This window comes from Myotis daubentonii, chromosome X (assembly GCF_963259705.1).
Source record: "Myotis daubentonii chromosome X, mMyoDau2.1, whole genome shotgun sequence".
In the NCBI taxonomy this organism is placed as follows: domain Eukaryota; kingdom Metazoa; phylum Chordata; class Mammalia; order Chiroptera; family Vespertilionidae; genus Myotis; species Myotis daubentonii.
In genome coordinates, this window is record NC_081861.1 from 9,540,732 (window position 1) to 9,564,568 (window position 23,837).

General features: G+C 44.1%; 1 protein-coding gene across 1 annotated transcript; it reads right to left on the reverse strand.

Moving 5' to 3' along the window:
* VBP1 (VHL binding protein 1) lies at window positions 1-23,585 on the reverse strand. The gene is made up of 6 exons (XM_059680297.1): window positions 23,428-23,585; window positions 18,459-18,583; window positions 10,362-10,428; window positions 7,017-7,115; window positions 2,651-2,789; window positions 1-954 (listed from the first exon to the last, which is right to left on the reverse strand). Exons 1-6 carry the CDS (start codon window positions 23,518-23,520, stop codon window positions 884-886), a joined length of 594 nt encoding a protein of 197 aa, XP_059536280.1. The 5' UTR covers window positions 23,521-23,585; the 3' UTR covers window positions 1-883.
* Window positions 23,586-23,837: the final 252 nt, after the last annotated feature.

The following is a 23,837-nucleotide window of genomic DNA, read 5'->3' on the forward strand; positions in this document are numbered from 1 at the left end:
CCAGTTTTAACTTCACTGTTTTAATAACACGAAATACAAGTACAAAACATTGTACAAGTAAGTATACTTTTTACTACATGGAGATGGAATAATACATTTGTGTTTTTACCAGAATCTGTATCACCCACTACTATTCCTATAAGGTTTTAACATGAATAAAAAAAAAACACACAAAAACAAGTTGTTTCAACCGTTGTTTTTAATCTTAATATTTTTGTTCAGCTGCTTTGGAGAATGAAGAAATACAAAATCACCTTAGCCAAGAGTTTGAGTGGGTAATTTTGTTATTTCCTATTGGCTGAAATCTCCCTTATGTTGGCATTGCAAAGACACTGTGCACTGACAGAGGACAGGAAAACATGTTGTCTTAAGAACCCTCTTAAAACTTAAGAAGGCAAATGACCATTTCCTGTAAAGTACAGAATATTATAATAAATAACAGCAACAGAGGACTATAAAGCCCCACATGTACTGAAGAAAAGCAAGTCTGCAAATATTTGAGAGTAACATCATATAATAAAGAAAAAGTAAACTGTGCTTAAGTGTCCAGAATTCAGCCTCCACAGCATACATCTGCTTTCAGCCATTTCAATTAAGACTTTTCTTAAAATAAACAAACAAAAAAATGATGAAAGTAGCATTTACTATGTTGGAAATGCAAATAAAAAGTAAAAAATACTGCTAATTCCATAAAATATTTGGAATTAATTTTGTTTTCATAAATAAATAAAATGGTGTTCATGATTATCTCTTTTTAAAGTTTCCATGATCATTCTTACTGTTTAAAAAAAGCATTCAAATTAATGTCAACTTTTAAGAATACACTTTGGAATATTTAAAAGGACATGTTTGGAAAAATGAACCACATTTTTCATTGCGAGAATTATGCTTTGTTCTTGGCAGAATCATCTTTGTTTCTCCTTTTTACGTCCCAATTATAAACCCTGGCCATATCTGCAAGAATTGTTAAAGAAAATCCAAGTGCAATTCTAAAGATAACATTTGCAATGACTGGGTATGCACACACACTGAATCAAAGTTAGAAATCATACACACAAAATACTGGTGACAAGTAGTGTTGTGAGCCATCTTTTTTTTTTTATTGGTTTTTTACAGAGAGGAAGGGAGAGGAATAGAGAGTTAGAAACATCGATGAGAGAGAAACATCGATCAGCTGCCTCCTGCACACTCCCCACTGGGGATGTGCCCGCAACCAAGGTACATGCCCTTGACCGGAATCGAACCTGGGACCCTTCAGTCCACAGGCCGACGCTCTATCCACTGAGCCAAACCGGTCAGGGCATGAGCCATCTTGCTATAATATCATTTGCTATGAAAATACTGAACTAAATCCCACCAAAATTAAGTCAAGGTGTCAAATCAGCAATTGTTTAGCATATTTAATCAATTATGGTATTATATTTAACATATATGTGCTTGACACTGTCAACAGTTTTAAAGACAGCCCCTTATCCTGATATGTAATATTTAAATTAGTATAATTTAATTATCAATAATTTTACCTTTGCCCTTCCCTTTAATAGGTCATTCAATTTATTCAGCACCAAAAAAAAAAAAATTATTAAGCACCTACATCTTTTCCTTTCCACAAGCAGCACCTGTGTAGGCCCTCACATATCAATTACAGTGGGGCCTTGACTTACGAGTGTCCTGATTAACGAGTTTTTGAGATACCAGCTGTCTCTCGGCCGATTTTTTGCATTGAGTTGACAGAGTAATTTAACGAGCTCCTTAACGAGCTCGGTCTCGGAACGAATTAAACTTGTAAGTCAAGGCCCCACTGTACTTCTTCCATGGATAGTGACTTTGGTGTTGTATCCACAAAGTCAACATCATACTCAAGGTCATCTAGGTTTGCTCCTATGCTACCTTCTGGGAATTATACGGGTTATTTTTTTCTCCAAAGTCTTTACGTTCAAGTCACACACCATCCCTGCTCTGGCCTCAAACAGGCCTGCCTTCCCTCACCCAAGCACTCAATGCCTGCCAGGTGCTACATACTGTGGAGAAGAAAGTACAGCTTCTACACTTGAAGAACTCGTAGTCTGACATGAAAAACAAATGAAGAACTATGTGCAAAGTGCTAAGTAAGCCCAGAGGAACATAACACCCTGAGAGGGTCAGAAAATGTTCAGAAATGTTCTGATGCTTGTGCTGAAATATGAAGGATAAAAAGTAAGCCAGGTATGCCCGGCCAGTGTGGCTCAGTGGTTGGGCATTGTCCCATGAACCAGGAGGTCACGGTTCCATTCCCGGTCAGGGCACATGCCTGGGTGGTGGGCTCAATCCCCAGTGTGGGACGTGCAGGAGGCAGCCAATCAAAGATTCTCTATCATCACTGATGTTTCTATCTCTCTCTCTCCCTCTCTCTTCCTTTCTGAAATCAATAAAACATTTTTTTAAAGTAACCCAGGTAAATGGGAGGAAATCATTCCAGGCAGGAGGAACAAAGTGAGGAAAAGCAAAGAGTGTGGTATTTTGGGGAAGGGCCAGGGCAGAAAGTCAGTGGCAGGAGGTAAGACTGATTGGTCTAAGAATAAGGACATTCTTCTCATTAAAGCAATGTAAGAAAGAACATTGTAAACATCTTTACCCTTTCCTCCCTTTGTTTCTTGTTAAGAAAGGATACTGACTTCAGTGGTAGTAAACTGATCTCGAAGAAAGTCAAGGTCTTCCTCAAGAGAATCCAGGTTTTTTGTGGCAGTTGTTAAATTCTTTTCCAACAATGCCTGAGCTTCATCGATATCATATTCAAGCATTACGTTAGCCTGAGAGAAAGAGAGAGAGTCATGAGAATTACTAAACATTCACATAGTGCTTTATGGGTTAGAGCAGGGGCTGGGCGAAATCCAGCTGGCTGCCTTTTGTCTTAAGTTTTATTGGAACCCAGCTATTCTCCACGCACTTCTGCTTTCAAGCCAGTGTCAGAGCTGAGTAGTTGTGACAGTGACCAAGTGGTCTGCAAAACCAAAAACATTTACTCTCTGCCGAAACCGGTTTGGCTCAGTGGATGGAGCGTCGGCCTGCAGACTGAAAGGTCCCGGGTTCGATTCCGGTCAAGGGCATGTACTTGGGTTGCGGGCACATCCCCAGTAGGAGATGTGCAAGAGGCAGCTGATCGATGTTTCTCTCTCATCGATGTTTCTAACTCTCTCTCTCCCTTCCTCTCTGTAAAAAATCAATAAAATATATATATTAAAAAAAAACAGAAAAACAACAACAACAAAAAAAACATTTACTCTCTGACCTTTTTTATAAGTTTATTGAGCCCTGGCCAGTTTGCTCAGTGGTTGGAGCATCAGTCCGCAGACCAAAGGGTCTCAGATTCAATCCCCAATCAAGGGCACATACATGGTTGCAAGTTTGATCCCAGCCCGATCAGGCTCGGGGTGTGTGCAGGAGGCAACCATTCGATGTGTCTCTATCTTTCTCTCTCTCTCTCTCTCTCTCTCTCTCATTCTCTCTCTCCCCCTCCCACCCTTCCATTCTCTCTAAAAATCAACGGGAAAATGGGAAAAATATCCTCAGGTGAGGATTAAAAAAAAAAGTGTATTGACCCCTGGGTTAGAGAATATATCTACATACATTATATCATTTACTCTTAGTAACAACCCTGGTAAGGCAAGTTATTTTCATCTTTACAGTTAAGAAAACAGGTTGAAATGTTAGGTTGCTTATGTTTGCATAGCTAGTAAGTAAATGGGAGAATTAGGGTAAAAACCAATGTTTAGATACCAAAACCTATCTTTCCATCATGACACTAAGTAGTGTTACATTTGAATCCATTTAAATAGCTGTTTCTGAGGTTAAGATACGATAATTTAAAAGTTTTCCAATACATCTATGTTTGATTCAATAAGAAAAACAGCTAGCTTTTACTGTCCCCCTTCTACCGCCAACAGATGTTAGGGGTGAAGGCAAGGTGACTGTGTCTGGGATTCTCAAGAGCTGGTGTTACTGCCGACACTTGGGGTGTGTGCACTGTGGAGGGGGGAACCATACCTTTTCCAGCTCCGAACTCCTCCTATCACCTGACTTACCACCAAGCATTTCCTGAACCACTTTCCTCATCGGATAAATGGGATTTTAAAATGACTCACAGGATTGCTGTAAGCATCAAATGAGACAACATGAAAGTGTTTGGCACAAAGTAGGTGCTGCAAAAATACCGACTAACGCAATCCGTAATTAGAAAACTGCATAAAAATTCAGATAATACATTTAAAAACACTTCATTTATGCTAGAAAGCATCAATTGTTCTTCAGGAAGTACCCTGTGCCAAGAATTTCTCCTCAGTTGAGTCACTCCTCAAACACTGCCTTATCAGCCTCCGCACTTGACGCTCTAAATAGGCGTCTAGGACGGACATGCCCAAAACACAACTCCTAGTCCCCCTCAAAACTCTTAGTGCTTTGCTGCAATATGAGTTTCCTGTTCATTTTCTTTTGACTTACGATTTCTGACCTTTGTGGCCTAAAAAACCATTGCTATTTCAGGGTTACAAAATAAGTCGTCTCGGAGTTGGCCTAAACTTTGATGGTGTCAGCACTTCGTGTAAGTATGTGATCCATGTGGAATTCATCTAGTGTGAGATGTCAGGTGGGCTCCAGCCGTAATTCTTCCCAGAGTTCCCTGTTGTCCCAGGCTAATGTATGGAATCATCTCATCCCCGCCTTCTGATGGAATGTGGGTGGAGGGAAAGAGAAACCAAGGTGAATGACCCCTAGGATTTGAGCCGCTGGGTGAATGGCGGTTCCACTTGCAGAAGTAAAACTCAACAACAAGACTGTGCACAAAGACCACAAGGGGGTGCACCAAGAGTGTCCTCCTCAGGTAATTGGGGAGGCTGAACCACTGGGCCCTAGAGGACACTTAGCACAGAAAGCCACTCTACCAACACAGGGAAGCATAAAAAATGCGGAGACAAAGAAAAAGGACACAAATGACAGAAATGGAGGAAAGCAAACTACTGGATATAGAGTTCAAAACCACACTTTTAAGGTTTTTCAAGAATTTTCTAGAAACTGCCGATAAACTTAATGAGATCTACAAGAAATCTAATGAGACCCTCGAGGTTGTGATAAAGGACCAAGTAGAAATTAAGCATATACTGACTAAAATAAAGAATATTATACAGACTCCCAACAGCAGACCAGAGGATTGCAAGAATCAAGTCAACGATTTGAAATACGAAGAAGCAAAAAACACCCAACTGGAAAAGCAAAATGAAAAAAGAATCCAAAAATACGAAGATAGTGTAAGGAGCCTCTGGGACAGCTTCAAGCGCACCAACATCTGAATTATAGGGGTGCCAGAAGAAGAGAGAGAGCAAGATATTGAAAACTTATTGGAAGAAATAATGACAGAAAACTTCCCCTACGTGGTGAAAGAAATAGACTTACAGGTCCAGGAAGCGCAGAGAACCCCAAACAAAAGGAATCCAAAGAGGACCACACCAAGACACATCATAATTAAAATGCCAAGAGCAAAAGACAAAGAGAGAATCTTAAAAGCAGCAAGAGAAAGAAACTCAGTTACCTACAAGGGAGTACCCATACGACTGTCAGCTGATTTCTCAACAGAAACTTTGCAGGCCAGAAGGGAGTGGCAAGAAATATTCAAAGTGATGAATAGCAAGAACCTACAACCAAGATTACTTTATCCAGAAAAGCCATCATTCAGAATTGAAGGCCAGATAAAGAGCTTCACAGATAAGAAAAAGCTAAAGGAGTTCATCACCACCAAACCAGTATTATATGAAATGCTGAAAGGTATTCTTTAAGAAGAGGAAGAAGAAGAAGAAGGTAAAGATACAAATTTTGAACAACAAATACACATCTATCAACAAGTGAATCTGAAAATCAAGTGAATAATCTGATGAACAGAATGAACTGGTGATTATAATAGAATCAGGAACATAGAAAGGGAATGGACTGGCTATTCTTGGGGGGGCAAGGGGTGAAGGGGATGTGGGAAGAGACTGGACAAAAATCGTGCACCTATGGATGAGGACAGTGGGTGGGGAGTGAGGGAGGAGGGTGGGGTGGGAACTGGGTGGAGGGGAGTTATGGGGGAAAAAAGAGGAACAAATGTAATAATCTGAACAATAAAGCTTTAATTAATAATTTAAAAAAACTCAACAAATATGGGAATGATCGTATAGAATTAAGTGCACAAACTCTGAAGATATTACAATCAACAACAACCAGGAGGAGGAACTAAGGGTTAGAGAGGTGAGTGTCTGTGTACTAAACGGTCCTCCTTTCACAGGTCTCTCTCAGGGGTGATTCCACAAAAAAGCAGCAAGGGGGAGTCCTCAGTGGCGAAAGCTGGGAGCAGTACACTTGACTTTCTATTTTTGTATGGGAACTTGCCTGTGATAACAAGACCTATGGACGGCTAGTTAGACCAGCGGTCACCAACCGGTGGTCCACGGACCACTGGTGGTCCGTGAGGTCCGAAAGGTTGGCGACTGCTGAGCTAGAAGGTCAGGAATGGCTTGGTTAGGGGACTGAGAGGAGTAATAAAGGAAGCATCAAAGCAAGGTTTATGAAATCATCTAAAGCTGAAGTGTATGGTTTAAAAACTGAACTCCAACCTCAAGGTTTTTTTTTTTATAATAATCTTCCCCCCACCACCACCAAGTTTAGAGAGATCTTTCTAGAACTTATAAACTCCTATTGGGAAGGAACATTTATCTGAGGTTCAGCAGTTCCTTCCATTGCCCCGCCTTCAGTTACATATAAGAGATAAAGCAGTAGCTGAAGGGAAGTAGGGCTTGGTCAGTTGTGTTTGTTTGGGAGAGACTTGAGAAGGTTTTTGTAACAATTTTCATCGCACTCCTAATTTCAGTCAATTTCTAATATGGACCACCTGAATCCCACCCCTTCCTTCAACAGTCAAAAGGAGATAAGCATTTACGTAGCTCAAACAATACTGTTGTGCAGGGAAAACAATGTCAGCCAATGAAGCTGTGGCTATTATATTTACTTACCCCCAACCACAGACACACTTTATCGGTAGGAGGAACTGAAGCTTTGCAGTACAGGTTATCTGCCAATAAGAATCTTGTCTCCATTGAATTGGTGGACTCCTTCAAAAAAAAATTATAGTACTATAAGCAGACCAGTTTAATACCAAGGTCATAAAGGAGAGAGCTCACAGCTGAACCTAAGCCATTTAAACTAGTACCATCATGTACCCAGCCAGTATGGCTCAGTAGTTGAGCATCAACCTATGAACCAGTAGGTCACGGTTCGATTCCCAGTTAGGTTGCGGGCCTGCTCCCTAGCAGGAGGCATGCAGGAGGCAGCCAATCAATGATTCTCTCTCATCATTGATGGTTCTATCTCTCCCTCTCCCTTCCTCTCTGAAATCAATAAAAATATATTTTAAAAAAATAAAAATAAAAAAACAGCACCATCATGCAAACTAAGTATAGGTAAAAGAAATGAATGCTTGGAGCCAGATAGCTGGACATGGATTCTGGTTCAACTGCCTCCTACCTGTGTAAATTTGGCATATTGCCCTAACTGGTTTGGCTCAGTGGATAGAGCGTCAGCCTGCGGACTGAAAGGTCCCAGGTTCGATTCCCGTCAAGGGCATGTACCTTGGTTACGGGCACATCCCCAGTGGGAGATGTGCAGGAGACAGCTGATCGATGTTTCTCTCTCATCGATGTTTCTAACTCTCTATCCCTCTCCCTTCCTTCCTCTCTGTAAAAAATCAATAAAATATATATTTTTTTAAAAAGGTCACTACAGTTAAAAACTGGAGTTACAAAACAAGTTAAAAAAAAATTTGGCATATCACTTAACCTCTGTGTCTCAGGTTCCTCATGTGTAAAATACGGATAATAGTCCCGACACCTCTAAAGGCCATCACAAGCAGAGCGCAAGTGCGAACACACACACGTGAACACGCGAACACACACACACACACACCAGTGCCTGGTACAGAGTAGGCACTACACAAGGATTAGCTATTATTCTTACTTAATCACTGCTTCATGCCCAACCAACCAGTTCTGAAATCTTACCAAGTTCACCAACATAAAATAATGTACTAGAAATGCAGTTATTCTACCAGTCAAGTAATACATCATATATCCACACATATAACCTTTGAATACAACATCCTTATGAAATTTAATTTTTACAGATTTCTTTTAGTTAATGAGTATTGGATTAAGACTCCGAAGATTCTCAAATCTAGTTCTGCCAGTAACTAGCTATGTGACACTGGGTAAGAACTTCTCTGTAACTGTATGCTCAGCTGTGAAACGAGAATCTGAAACATAATTTCTAAGATTCTTTCCAGCTCGAGAAGTCTTGGACTCCCTCCTTATTCTCAGGGAGAACAGTAACAACAAAAAACCTTAGATGCTGCTACTGCAAAATAAGACGTCTTCTTTTCGTTATCCTATCTAATAAAAGAGAAACATGGTAATTGGCGTATGACCGCTACCCTTCCCATTGGCTAATCAGCGAGATATGCAAATTAACTGCCAGCCAAGATGGCGGCCGGCAGCCAGGCAGCTTGAAACTAACATGAGGCTTGCTTGCTTCAGTGACCGAGGACTCCAACGTTCCCCGCCTGCCTTGCCGGCCTCTGAGCCTGCAGTTTAAGAAACATTGTGACAAATATAGAAGCTAAACAAAACCCCAGAAACCTGCTTTCAGCTAGCCGGGATCTCAGAGCTGGAGTTGATACAGAGTTTCGATTATAGAACCGAAACAAACCAGATACCTGCTTTCAGGAGCGGAGGCCTAAGAGCTGGAGCCTCAGAGCTAAAGCTGGCCCAGAATAAAAAAAGAAAAAGAAAAAAAGGAGCGGTTGGGAGCTTCCGTCACCCGCCAGCCTGAAAACAGCCCTCAGCCCCTCACCCAGACTGGCCAGGCACCCCAGTGGGGACCCCCACCCTGAAGGGTGTGTGACCAGCTGCAAACAGCCATCATCCCCTCACCCAGGCTGGCCAGGCACCCCAGTGGGGACCCCCACCCTGAATGGTGTGTGACCAGCTGCAAACAGCCCTCAGCCCCTCACCCAGGCTGGCCAGGCATCCCAGTGGGGACCCCCACCCTGATCCAGGACACCCTTCAGGACAAACCAGCTGGCCCCCACACATGCACCAGGCCACTATCCTATATAGTAAAAGGGTAATATGCCTCCCAGCACCGGGATTAGTGGAGCCGCGAGGCCTCCCGGCACCGGGATCAGCATGACAGGGGGCAGCGCCCAAACCCCCTGATTGCCCTGCGGCTCTGTGTGTGACAGGGTGCGGCGCCCCAACCGCCTGATCAGCCCTGCTCTGTGTGTGACAGGGTGCGGCGCCCCAACCCATCCCCGCCGCCCCCCCCCCCCACGGGCCCTGCTCTGTGTGTGACGGGGTAGAGCCATAACCTCTCCATTGGCCCTGCCTTGAGTATGACAGTGGCAGCGCCCCAACCCCCTGATCAGCCCTGCTCTGTGGGTGATAGAGGGCGGCGCCCCAACCCCCTGATCCACCCTGCTCTGTGTGTGACAGGGGGCGGTGCCCCAACTCCCCTATCGCCCCTACTCTGTGCGTGACAGGGGGGAGCTCCCCAACCCCCTGATTGACCCTGCTCTGTGCGTGACTGTGGGGAGCTCCCCAACCCCCGATGGGCCCTGTTCTGTGCATGACAGGGGGCAGCGCCCCAACCCCCTGATCAGCCCTGCTCTGTGCGTGACAAGGGGTGGTGCCACAACCTCCCTATTGACCCGCCTTGAGTATGACAGGGGGCGGTGCCCCAACCCCCCAATCGGCCCTACCCTGAGCATGACTGAGGGTGGCATCGCAACCTCCCAATCCACCCTGCTCTGTGCATGACAGGGGGCGGCGCCCCAACTCCCCAATTGGCCCTGCTCTGAGCCCGACCAGGGGCTGCACCTAGGGATTGGGCCTGCCCTCTGCCACCCGGGAGCAGGCCTAAGCCAGCAGGTCGTTATCTCCCGAGGGGTCCCAGACTGCGAGAGGGCACAGGCCGGGCTGAAGGACCCCCCCCCCTCCCCCGAGTGCACAAATTTTTGTGCACCGGGCCTCTAGTCTAAAATAATTTCAAATTGCATTTAAGTTTTGCAAATAGTACACAGAAATAAAATAATGCAAGTATGGGCCCTAGAATTAAACATGGTTTGGAGGAGGAAGCCACAAAACCACGTTTATCATGGAAGCACACTGTCTATAACATCAGTACACGTGGTCGAGAAGGGTGACTGGATCTCCCAGCACAGATCAAATACCAGTGAGCAGAGTCAAGAAAAACGCATCTCTGAAGTATCCTGGTTCACTCACATTTATAAACAAAAATGCACTTACTTTCTTCTTCTGCATGTATTTCAGAATTTCTAAAGTCTGCTTAATTTCAGGAATCTGACCCTTTAGCCTGTGAATAAGAAAAGAGGTTAACCTAGGGTTTCGCAGCAAGAATAAACACCAGGACACAGTCTTACAAGCTTTGCCTATTCTACTGATATGTTCTTGAGGACTATTTACAAATATAAAATATTTAAGATCTTTCATAAGGTTTATCAAAATATTTAAGATATAAATATTTACTAACATATTTAGATACGATAACAGTATTTATAGAATACCTATTGTACACAAAGCCCCATTCTGTCAAACATCACATCATTACTTAACATTTCAAGAGCAAACCATATTCCACAGAGATGATTCAGAAGTCCCACATTTGATCAAAACTGCATTTTAAGCGGATTACTTTTAAAAATAATGTGCATTCAAATATTATATTCTGAACTCGAAACCACTGGAAACCACCAACTCCCTATCCAGGGCTGCATGTAGCTGCTCCTGGCGAGTACTCAATGCACAGACAAGTACATCACCGTCAGCCAAATGCCAGCCAAGTACACTGGCAGCTTCTCAGGGCTTACGCTTGTCACCCTGTAAGAAATGTACAATATCACTGACTGTGTAACACACCACATTATGACACAGTATAACTTAGTGATTCTTTTAAGCTTTGGGTAATTTTTCTTAATACATGCTTTTAAGTTGATAAATGCTTTTTTAAATTATAAATGGATCATTTGTTTAAAGACAGAAATTTTAAAAAATGATGATGGGCATGATGAGTTTGATCCCATACAACAGGTTAAGTTACATCGATAGCTACCAGCAAAACTACTAACCTAGAACTAGATATGCACACACAAAATGCATCTAGACACAGCCTTTATACACTTCACAAAAATCATGTCAAAATGACTCACAGATCTAAATGTTAGAAACTGAGTTAAGTGTATTCATTTGTAAAATATCTAATACACACACAACGTAAGTATGTTCAGATCAAGTTTTTTGCCACATAAATTATTTCTATATTTTCGTGTGTATAAATTATATGTGATACATAAATTATGATGCATATTAATGAACCAAGCAGCTGCAGCCCCAGCTAACTTAGGAACCGGATTGCCAAGGCCACTGTGCATGTCCAAGCACTACATTCCTCTCCCCACCTTTCTCCATGCCAAGAGACAGTAGCTCTCCTGAACTGTGTTCACAGTCACTGTATCCTTTTTCAAATAGCTTCATCACATACATGTGTATCACTAAATATATGCTTTACTGGTTTCTCAGCTCAATAAAAACGATCTCATGTACTTTAGGAGGTTTACGTTTTAACCTCATTTAGTTTTTCTAGGACTTGTTCATTCATTTTCACTGCTGTGTAATATCCAATTATGAATACAAAACAATTTATCTAATCTCCTGTTAATGGACAATTGGGTCAGTTCTTGGTCTTGGTTATTATTTGGACAGTGGAGATCTCTAGGTCCTGGGAGTAGGTAGGGAAGTGAAGTAGCTTCGAAAGGAAGTGAACCAAGTCTTCAATAGGGGAGTAGGCTAAGGAAGAACTCTCTGGGTGTTTTTTTTCTCCTTCTGAATTGCCCTGGGTGAATCACTATACCTACCCCATAACTGTTACAGGGTAAAAAAACAGTAGAATTGGCCAAGGACAGGAGGAGCTGGGAAGATAAGTACAAGTATGTACTGGCCTCAGTAGTCTCCATTCCCCACTCCCACACCCAGGGGTGATGTCCGTGAAGAAAGCCAAGGGCAAAGGAAAAGAGAATCCCTGTAGGCCAAGTTACTTGGTTAGGAAGAGGGAGCATTTGTCTAGTGGCCACGCCCTATATTTTAACGCCAGCAGCATTCTTCCTACCCCTCCAAACCAGGATGGACTTAAATTACTCCCACCCCCACATACATTACTGGCCAAAGTAACTAATATCCCTGAGAGAATATGAGCTGACAGGGCAAAGAAATGGTAATCTGATAAACGCAACTATAATTAAATAAAGAAAATAAACTCAACAACCTTTATCAGATGAAACAAAATTAAATACTAAAAGATAACATTATACAGTAAGTATTAAAAATACCTCAAAGAGAAAAGACAGGATATTGGTAATATGAAGAAGAAACAAGCAGATATAATAAGAACCAACCAAAAGTATTAGTTATAGAAAATGTAATAATGGTTGAAATAAAAGACTCACAGATATCCATCTAATTGCCAAAAGACAAATGAAATACAAAGTCAGCAGAAGAGATGATAAAAAGAAATGAAAGGCAGAATTGGAAGTGTCAACATCCGTATTAACAGGCAATCCCAGGAGAGAAGGAAAAAAATTAACAGATGATAGAAAAAAAACTTTTAAATGGCAATCACAAAATTTCCAGTTAAAGATAAAAGGCATGCGATTCATGTATTAAAGAGATCACCACAAGAGAATTATGAAATACAGAAATTTTACATAGCTAAAGGTAAAGGATAAATAACAGACTACAAAGAAATGGGGCTGGACCCCGGCATATTGGCGCCCGAACAGGATTCCCCTAGGTAAGCCTCCCCCCCCCGCCCCCCATTAAGAAGCCCCACACTCGGGATGGATAGGACTCCACCAGGGTATTGCAGACCCCCCTATAGAGGATAAGTAGGGTAAGAAGGTGGATAGTACAGAACTTAGATTGAGAAGATGTGCCATACTGAGTCTAAAAGAAAAAGACTCTGTATTGATCTTTAAACACATATGCTTGCTAGCAGAAGAGTTAAGGTTACTCCCAGTCAGATGGAACGTTTTATACAAGTGTGTCCATGCTTTTCTGAGGAAGGAAAGGTGCCAGAAAGGTAAATGTAGAGGCATGGGAGAAGGTAAGTCCAAGGAGCCTTATCCTTAACCCCACTGCAGCCTTTCCACCCCGGGAAAGTGCAGGATTGGCAAGCTCTCCCTGGGGTGATAGATCAGGACTCAGGTAATAGCAGAAAGCACCAATCCTACTCTTAAAATGGACACAAGAGAGCATTTGGGGTTTTTCTTTTTAATGCCTGCTTTGGATTGAGTAAATGGATTTTACTTAGTTTTAACATATCAAAGTTAGCTCTTGACACAAAAGGAAAAACTAACAGTTTGGCTCGAAATTGGGGTTTTGTTTTGAGGTGCTGAGGCTCGAGGGTAGAGCCAATTCACGGTTAGAAATGTGAAGCTGTGGTTTTTTGGGTTGAAGTGGGAAGTTGTGAATACAGAGCAGGATGTATGTTTATATATGGTCAGAATTCCATCAATATAAACCTTTTCTATAAAAACAAAAAAGGGGAGAATGTTATATGTTAAATTTTTTAAAATTACAGCTGAAACCGGTTTGGCTCAGTGGATAGAGCATCGGCCTGTGGACTGAAAGGTCCCAGGTTCGATTCCGGTCAAGGACATGTGCCTGGGTTGCGGGCACATCCCCAGTGGGAGATGTGCAGGAGGCAGCTGATCGATGTTTCTCTCTCATCGATGTTTCTAACTATCTCTCTCCCTTCCTCTCTGTAAAAAATCAATAAAATATATAAAAATAAATAAATAAAATAAAATAAAATAAAATTGTGTTTTGTATCTTTCCGGAAGGAGCAGTGCAGCCAATTTGGGTACCAGAGCATTACAAGCGTCACCACAATGGACCCAGAGAAGCTCCTTGTCCCATCATTCCGAAGACTGAGAGTTGCCCAGATGACAGTAAAGTGGAAAAAGAAGATGATGAAGGCTACGCAAGGGACTGAGGTGCCAACATGGGGTCAGCTGAAGAAGTTAACAACTGAGGTCCAGCAGATGGTAGAAAAGCAAGAAGTGGACCGAACCTGGCGACCGAACCTGGCTGGAGAACCTAGCGAGAGAACATGGCAGGAGAACCTGGACAGAACCTGGCTGGAAAACCTAGCAAGAGAACATGGCAACAGAACCTGGACAGAACCTGGCGACCGAACCTGGTTGGAGAACCTGGAGAACCTGGCTGGAGAACCTAGCGGGAGAACCTGGCTGGAGAACCTGGACAGAACCTGGCTGGAAAACCTAGCAAGAGAACATGGCAACAGAACCTGGACAGAACCTGGCGACCGAACCTGGTTGGAGAACCTGGAGAACCTAGCGGGAGAACCTGGCTGGAGAACCTAGCGAGAGAACATGGCAGGAGAACCTGGACAGAACCTGGCTGGAAAACCTAGCAAGAGAACATGGCAACAGAACCTGGACAGAACCTGGCGACCGAACCTGGCTGGAGAACCTGGAGAACCTGGCTGGAGAACCTAGCAAGAGAACATGGCAAGAGAACCTGGACAGAACCTAGCTAGAGAACCTAGCTGGAGAACCTGTCCTAGACAGAACCTGGCTGGAGAACCTGGCTGGAGAACCTAGCGAGAGAACATGGCTACAGAACCTGGCTGGAGATCCTAGACAGAACTTGGCTGGAGATCCTGGCTAGAGATCCTGGCTAGAGAACCTGGATAGAACCTGGCTAGAGAACCTGGCTATGATGATCAACTGAACGCTGCCTCCGTGTCATTCCTTCTTCGCTGACTCCGTCCACACCTTGGGGAACCCCTGGACCTGCTGGGGCTGGACCCCAGCACATACAAATTCAAACCACAGATTTATTGCTTGAGCACAGTGCTGAGAAATTTGTCTTCTTAAATAAAAGATACTCTTATTAACAGAAAAAAAAAAGAAAAGCAAAAAGTGGAAGCTACTCCCTCAACCATGTTTCTGGCTATGTTAGCATTGGTTAGCTGCCAGTCTTGCGCAGCCACGTCCAAGGACTCTGAGTAAATCAGCAAAAGAAACTTTCATTTAGCAGAAACTTACTTATTGCTGTTTTGCATTGCCATTGTTTTATTATTCTTAGTAGTTTTAAAAATGTTATGTTTAAGTTTTAAAATGTTTTGGGTTTTGCATTGGCATTATTTTGTTATTGTTTTAATAGCCAGAGTTTTGTTCTTGATGCTTAAGTTTTACTTTCATTATGGTAGCTTAAAAACTTTCATTATAGTAGCATAAAAATAAAAGAAGGGTGAGATGTGGGGAGCCACTGTAGGGTTAAACCTCGGACTGACCTGTTGGCAAAGTCACAAACAAGTCCCAGCTTAGAGGGCACAGTCCTCTTAAGCATAATTAGGCTTGACCTTATGACACTCCCTAGATCTTAACCTGGGAAGCTAATGGGCTGAGGGAAGTGCATCAAGAACAAGAACAAAAACAAGTGAAACTCACAAGAACAATGTAACTTTGGTAACCACTACCTTGTTTACCTCTGACTATAAAATAAAGGCTCAGTTTGCCTCGGGATCTTTCTCTGTGGCCTCAGCCAGGCACAGGAAGATCCACAGAGACTAAAGAGAGCTAGAGAGCTATGAACGCTGTCTCTGTGTAAAACATTCTTCGCCGACTCTGTCCACACCTTTGGGAACACCTGGACCGCTGGGGCTGGACCCCAGCAGAGAAAGATTTCAACATATGTAAAGAAAAAGGTTAGTATTCAGGCTACATAGAGCCATGTGATGCAAAAACACATAGCTGACATCACAGAGGTGAGGTGAATTTCAGAAAAAAATAAAAGGGCTTGGCCAGTGTGGCTCAGTGGTTGAATAATGTCAACCTATGACCCAGGAGGTCACAGTTCAATTCCCAGTCAGGCCACATGCCTAGGTTGTGGGCTCAATCCCCAGTGGGTGCATGCAGGAGGCAATCAATCAATGATTCTCTCTCACCATTGATGTTTCTGTCTCTCTCCCTCCCTTCCTCCTTCTGAAATCAATAAAAACATATTTTAAAAAATAAAGTAAAAGGGAAAAAAACTAGAAATGGCTTTGAGTTGAGCAGTGAGAGGGCAGGCACAAAGTAGGCATCATAAGGCAGGTGCCTATACCAGCTATAGACCTGTGCCTAGACCCCTGACTTGCTCAAGAACTTGGAACAGCGCTCAAGTGGTTCAAGGCTGGTATAGATTCACAGCTCCGAGCAAAAGCAAAATCCTCTATGGATAAAGGCAAGCCACAGAGGTATACATAGTTACAGGAAACTGACATACACAGTTGACCCCTGAACAGAGTTTTGAACTGTGTAGGTCCACTTATACATGGATTTTTAAAATAAATACTGTATACATACTTTCTCTTCCTTATGATTTTAACATTTTCTTTTCTCTAGCTTACTTTATTACACAAATACAATATATAATACATATAACATACAAAACATATGCTAATCCACTATGTATCAGTAATGCTTCCCGTCAACAGTAGGCTATTAATAGTGAAATTTTTGAGGAGTCAAAGGTTATAGGCAGATTTCTGACTTCACGGGGGTGGAGGGGGTCAACACCCCTAACCCCTGCACTGCTCAAGGATCAAATGTAGTTATTTAAGAAGTTAAGAAAGCTATCCACACATAGACAAATTATAATGAAGATGACCTTGAAAGTATCTAAAAACAATAATTTGTTTACATAAAAAGACAGGCTGAATATAATAACAATAAACCATATGTTGTTTACATGGAAAACCCTTAAATATAAATCATAAAAAGGTTGAAAATAAAGGGACTGGAAAAGATACACCAAGTAATATTAGCCAGAAGAAAGCTGGGGTAGCTGTAAGTATCCAACAAACAGATTTCAACACAATCAGCATAATTTTACATAGGCTTCAATTCACCAAGATGACATAATTCTCAGATTGCATGCACCTAATAAAATAGAGTAAAAAGTTTTTTTAAAGGACAGAAATTATTTCAGGTTAAGATGGCAACAGACCAGCGCTCCCACCTCTAACGCTCAAAGAGCCAGAGAAAATCCACTTCTTTGTTGGAAGGCAGCAGAGAGCTGCTGGGGGGGATAGGAACTACAGGGCTAAGACTCCATGCCCTGACCGGTTTGGCTCAGTGGATGGAGCGTCGGCCTGCGGACTCAGGGGTCCCAGGTTCGATTCTGGTCAGGGGCATGTACCTTGGTTGCGGGCACATCCCCAGTGGGGGGTGTGCAGGAGGCAGCTGATTGATGTTTCTCTCCCATCGATGTTTCTAACTCTCTATCCCTCTCCCTTCCTCTCTGTAAAAAATCAATAAAATATATTAAAAAAAAAAAAGACTCTTGCAAGGGAAGAGATTGAGAGGGAAACTGATTTCCTACAGCCACTTTTACCAAGTAGTACATGAGGGGGTGCTTCTTTTTATAGAAGTATGCCAGCTTATTAATAAATAAATAAATAATAACTGAATTAGAACATCATCATCTTGCAATTCATAATTAATGGATCTAGGCATTGAGTATCATAAAAAGAGACAAAATACTATGTCTCTTAATGGAAGAACAATAATAAACTTATGAAGCAATGTTGCCAAAAAAAACCTTAATACGATCAAGACTGTAGATCAGTGGTTCCCAAACTTATTTGGCCTACCGCCCCCTTTCCAGAAAAAATATTACTCAGCGCCCCCTGGAAATTAATTTTTTTTAAATTTTAATAGCAATTAAACAGAAAGATATATGTATTAATGTTTCTACCTTTTTCGTAAAATATAGTAAAGAAAGGTGTAAATTAGAAACATTGAAGTTTGAAATTATGAAACTATTTATTGATCTCAGAATAGAAAGGTAATACAAAAAAAGTTAAAACAAATGCACCTGTGGCCGTCACCGCCCCCCTGCATCGCTGCAGCGCCCACCAGGGGGCGGTAGCGCCCACTTTGGGAATCACTGCTGTAGATCCAACTATCAATTTATAGTAAATGGAGAAGAAAAAGAAACATACTTGAAAATCCACGATTGCTTTGAAATTTAGCACAACACACTTCTGAATAACTGGATTATAGATCTAAATGTGAATAAGAAATCATTAAAGCTTTAAGAATAAAGCATTAAGAGAATATCTTCATGAACTTGGAAGAGACAAATATTTCTTAAACAGGATACAAAAGCACTAACCATTAGGGAAGAAGATTGCTACATAGAACTTTAATAAAAGGTATTTAGATCAGAGCTGGAATTTGAAAAAAAAAAGTCAACTTTTTAAAAGTTTAAGTCATACCAGATTAACTTTTTTAAAAACTTGGAAATTTCTATGCTTACCTCCTTTTCTTTTGAGCAAGGTTGAGTTCCATAAACTTATACTTCTGGTACTGCTCATCCAATTTCTTCAGTACTGTATCCGCAGTCTCATTCCCAGGCTGTTTCATGTAGGAATCCACATCTTCCTTTAATATCAAAAATAATACATTTCAAATTTTAAGCCCGACCAGCGTGGCTAAGCGGTTGAGCATAGATCTATGAACCAGGAGGTCACAGTTCGATTCCCTGGTCAGGGCACATGCCTGGATTGCAGGCTCGATCCCCCGGGGGGAGGGCGTGCAGGAGGCAGCTGATCCATGATTCTCATCACTGGTGTTTCTATCTTTCCCTCTCCCTTCCTCTCTGAAATCAATAAAAATATATTTTTAAAAAATTTTAGAATTCACATGCCTAATCTGACTTTTTACTTCTTTAGCTCTATTTTTAAAACATAAAAGACAAGTGGTGTCAGCACCCTGAACATGCCCGGGTGGGCAGTGCCCGGCTACTGCTTTTTGAAATGATGCCGTGCTTTGGTGTGGCCCCAGCTGTGAAGTGTTGCCGGGCTTCTCTCCTGTGGAGTGCAGACCCCTCACACAGCGGGTTTGGTGAATATTGCTTGGGGCGAGTCTTGCCTGCCTCCACTTGGTCATCTTTATATGAATCCAATGAGGTGTGGGGGGGGATTATTGTTTTTGTTTGTTCATTTTGGTCTTTCTGAAACGGTTTTTAGGTGATATTCATGAAGAGCAGTCCGTACCTAGAACTGTGCCACTAATGAGAGGGAAACCTGTCTGAGAAGGTGCGTCTTCCCAAAGCTGCCGTCCCACCCTTGGGGCCTCTGCTGGGAAAACAGAATCAAGTCTCAAACAATGTCTTTTTAAATGTATCTCTAGTATTCTGGACGTAGGGCAGGCTGTATCATACCTCTGTGAATGGATAATACCTTGTACCTGCTTGATGATACGTAGCAGTGACCGTGCTTTATCAGAGCTGTTTTTAATGACGTTATCCTAGAATGTTTTCTTTCCAGATGATGATGGAGAAGCTTAAAAAAGAAAACGGTGCCAGGTACCACAACAGTAACAGAACTTTGCTGCTTTCTGGAGATTTGTTTTTTACTTTTTTTTTTATTATTGGAGTGAGCTGGATGTATATAATTTTGTTCAGATGACTGCAGAACCTGGAAAAGCTGTTGCTGCTATTAAAAATACCGCTATTGGTCTTTATATATATACTAGAGGCCCGGTGCACAAAAATTTGTGCACTTGGGGGGGAAGGGGGGGTCCCTCAGCCTGGCCTGTGCCCTCTCGCAGTCTGGGACCCCTCGGGAGATAACGCCCTGCTGGCTTAGGCCTGCTCCCGGGTGGCAGAGGGCAGGCCTAATCCCTAGGTGCAGCCCCTGGTCGGGCTCAGAGCAGGGCCGATTGGGGAGTTGGGGCGCCGCCCCCTGTCGTGCACAGAGCAGGGCGGATCAGGAGGTTGCGATGCCACCCCCAGTCACGCTCAGGGTAGGGCCGATTGGGGGATTGGGGAACCACCCCTGTCACACTCAAGGCAGGGTCGATGGGGAGGTTGCGACGCCACCCCCTGTCACGGCCACCCCCTGTCACGCACAGAGCACTGCCCATCAGGGGGTTGAGGAGCTCCCCCGTGTCACTCAGAGAGTAGGGCCGATAGGGGAGTTGGGGCACCGCCCCCTGTCACACACAGAGCAGGGCGGGTCAGGGGGTTGGGGCGGCGCCCTCTATCAGCCACAGAGCAGGGCCGATGAGGGGGTTGGGACGCCACCACTCTCACACTAAGGGCAGGGCCAATGGGGAGGTTATGGCTCTACCCCATCACACACAGAGCAGGGCCCGTGGGAGGGGTGGGGGTTTTGGCGCCGCCCTCTATCACCCACAGAGCAGGGCCGATCAGGGGGTTAGGGCACCGCCACTCTCACACTCAGGGCAGGGCCGATGGGGAGGTTATGGCTCTACCCCGCCACACACAGAGCAGGGCCCATGGGGGGGGGGGGGTGTTGGGGCGCCGCACCCTGTCACACACAGAGCAGGGCCGATCAGGGGGTTGAGGTGCCGCACCCTGCCACACACAGAGCCGCAGGGCGATCAGGGGGTTTGGGCGCTGCCCCCTGTCACGCTGATCCCAGTGCCGGGAGGCCTCGCGGCTCCGCTGATCCCGGTGCTGGGAGGCATATTACCCTTTTACTATATAGGATAGAGGCCTGGTGCATGTGTGGGGGCCGGCTGATTTGCCCTGAAGGGTGTCCTGGATCAGGGTGGGGGTCCCCACTGGGGTGCCTGGCCAGCCTGGGTGAGGGGATGATGGCTGTTTGCAGCTGGTCACACACCCTTCAGGGTGGGGGTCCCCACTGGGGTGCCTGGGCAGCCTCGGTGAGGGGCTGAGGGCTGTTTGCAGCTGGTCACACACCCTTCAGGGTGGGGGTCCCCACTGGGGTGCCTGGCCAGTCTGGGTGAGGGGCTGAGGGCTGTTTTCAGGCTGGGGGTGACTGAAGCTCCCAACCGCTCTTTTTTTTCTTTGTTTTTTTCTTTTTAATTCTGGGTCAGCTTTAGCTCTGAGGTTCCAGCTCTTAGGCCTCCACTGCTGAAAGTAGGTATCTGGTTTGTTTCGGTTCGAAACAATGTATAACTCCAGCTCTGACTCCAGCTCTGAGATCCCAGCTCGCTGAAAGCTGGTTTCTGGGGGGAGGGGGGGGGGTTAGCTTCTATATTTGTTAAAATGTTTCAAACTGCAGGCTCAGAGGCCTGCAAGGCAGGCAGGGAACGTTGGAGTCCTCGGTCACTGAAGCAAGCAAGCCTCATGTTAGTTTCAAGCTGCCTGGCTGCCGGCTGCCATCTTGGCTGACAGTTAATTTGCATATCGCCCTGATTAGCCAATGGGAAGGGTAGCGGTCGTACGCCAATTACCATGTTTCTCTTTTATTAGATAGGATATATATATAGATAGATATATATATATAGATAGATAGATATATATATAGGTATATATATTTTTTTGAATTTTTGGAAACTTTAGCTGTGCTGTCAACTTTGGAAAAACTATCCCAGTTGTACTGTGTTCGGTTGGCATTGTACAGAAATTAACAGCCATATTAATCTAGAAACGTTCAACATAATTTTTTCCATTTGTACAGGGGTAACACACTGTATTAAACATGTAAGGTCTTAATCTACATGGGTTTGATTACAGAAACTAATAAAGTATTCTCTAAATAATGAAAAAGCTGAAACCGGTTTGGCTCAGTGGATAGAGCGTCGGCCTGCGGACTGAAAGGTCCCAGGTTCGATTCTGGTCAAAGGCATGTACCTGGGTTGCGGGCACATCCCCAGTAGGGAGATGTGCAGGAGGCAGCTGATCGATGTTTCTCTCTCATCGATGTTTCTAACTCTCTATCTCTCTCCCTTCCTCTCTGTAAAAAATCAATAAAATATATTAAAAATAAATAAATAAATAAAGGGGGGGGCATAAAAGACAAAAAAAAAACCTGTGTTCATTGGTTGCCTCCTGCACACACCCCGACTGGGGGCCAGTCATTAAACCAGGGACCCTTCAGTCTGGAGGCCAAGGCTCTAACCACTGAGAAACCAGCTAGGGCATCCCAAGACTTGTTTTTAACTAAAATGGTAATTTTAAAAAATTAGACCATTTTAGACAGTGCACACACATTTTGTTTTTGCTTTATTTTGTTGTTGTTAATCCTCACCTGAAGATATTTTTCCATTAATTTTTCAGAGAGATTGAAAGGGAGGACGGGAGGGAGAGAGAGAGAGAATGAAAAAAACATTGGTGTGAGAGATACATCCATTGGTTGGCTCTGGAATGTGCCTGATGGGGCTGTGGACTGGGGATCAGGGATTGAGCCTGCAACCCAGGTATGTGCCCTTGACCAGGAATCAAACCCTTGGTCCTTTGGTCCACAGGCCCATGCTCTAACTGCTGAACCACACTGGCCAGGGCAGTGCACATACACTTTGTAGCTAATTTACTCTCCCTCCACCTTCCTCTTTTTTATTTTTATTTATGCATAGGGAAAGAATGATGACCTTGTCAGCTTTATGCATCCCCCCCCAGACCTTAGTAGTAAATATAAAAATTACCAACAAACACATTGCCCAGTCATGTGCCCTAGCCACAAAGTGATTCAACAGATTGTATGCCAAGATTATTGATTTTTATTACTTAAATTTTTAACTCAAAAGTTCTACCATAGAAATCATGCTAAATATGGTCATTAGGTTCCCAAGGCAAGCCACAATACCTCTGCAAGTATCAAGTGGTTGAAATAAAATAAACCCAAAAGGCAAACAGAACAATCTTTTGTACAGGAATAATGAAACCCAACAGAACTGAATGGGAAAAGACATAATACAAGGTTAAAAGGATCTACTTTTTTCTCCTTGTTTGGCTTCATTTAGACACCTTCTCATGACAGCCCCTTGCCTGCTGGATAGAGAGCCTCAATTCCTTAGCATACCAAACAAGGATTTCGCATTCTCACCCTCTCCTAATCTGCAAGGAAAGAGAACACTGCTTTCCTTCAACAGGCTAGGTTGCGTTTCCTAGTTTCACCCTTCAGCACCAGAGGTTCTGCCTACTCACTGCATCCCAAGTCACCGTGGATCAGTCGGGCTCTCCCGCATCTAGGCTGAGTCTCAAGCCTCTCACTGCCTCCCTTTTCCAGGCAGCAGAGGCTGAAACCTGGCGATCGGAGGGTCCAAGGGACCGCCCCAGGCCCCCATCTCCTCTCAGTCCTTCTGGGACTGCGTCCCCCGCCCCCGGCGGATCCCAGCCCAGCTGAGTCTCTACAGGGGCGGAGGGCAAGAGGGGATGCAGCGCGCTCTCCCAGATCCTTTAGCGCAACTCCTCTCCCCCCCCCCCCCCCCCCGCAATCAAGACCAGGTTGTGCGCCCGGAAGGAAGCGATCGCGGCCCAGCACCAAGATGCCTAGGACCCACACGTCTCTTACCACAAACACGGCCTCGGGAATCCCCAGGTGGAGCCGCCGGCCGTTCCCTAAGGAGAGTTCTCCTAAGCCACAGGCATCTCTAGCCACCGCCATCTTGGGGAAGCTCGCGCGCGACTACCAGCTTCTGGGGCCGCCGGCCACCGGGGGCCCGTGATTGGCTCGCTCACACCTACAAGGCCCGCTCCTCCCTTGGGAGCACGCACATTGGTGAGCAAGCAGGAAGTAGCCGCCCCTTCTCCGAGCTGCCCAACCTCTGGGTACTGATTGGTTGCGTGCAGGTGAGTGACAAGTATGGGGAGGCCTCCGAGGGAAGCTGGCTGTGTGGGAAGAGCCAATACGGACTCCTGGGAAAAGGAATCTTGGGGATTTGGGGGAGTGAGGTGGGGACGGGGAGCAGGGCTGGAGGACCC

What these genes read in the sequence shown, in the direction of transcription:
- VBP1 (XM_059680297.1), bottom strand. Translation starts at nt 23,520, where the DNA reads ATGGCGGTGGCTAGAGATGCCTGTGGCTTAGGAGAACTCTCCTTAGGG. An exon ending in CTTGCTCAAAAGAAAAGGAG is followed by an intron (nt 10,429 to 18,458) that starts GTAAGCATAGAA and finishes TCTTATTCACAG; the next exon opens with GCTAAAGGGTCAGATTCCTG. An exon ending in AAGTGTGTCTGTGGTTGGGG is followed by an intron (nt 2,790 to 7,016) that starts GTAAGTAAATAT and finishes TCTTTCTCTCAG; the next exon opens with GCTAACGTAATGCTTGAATA.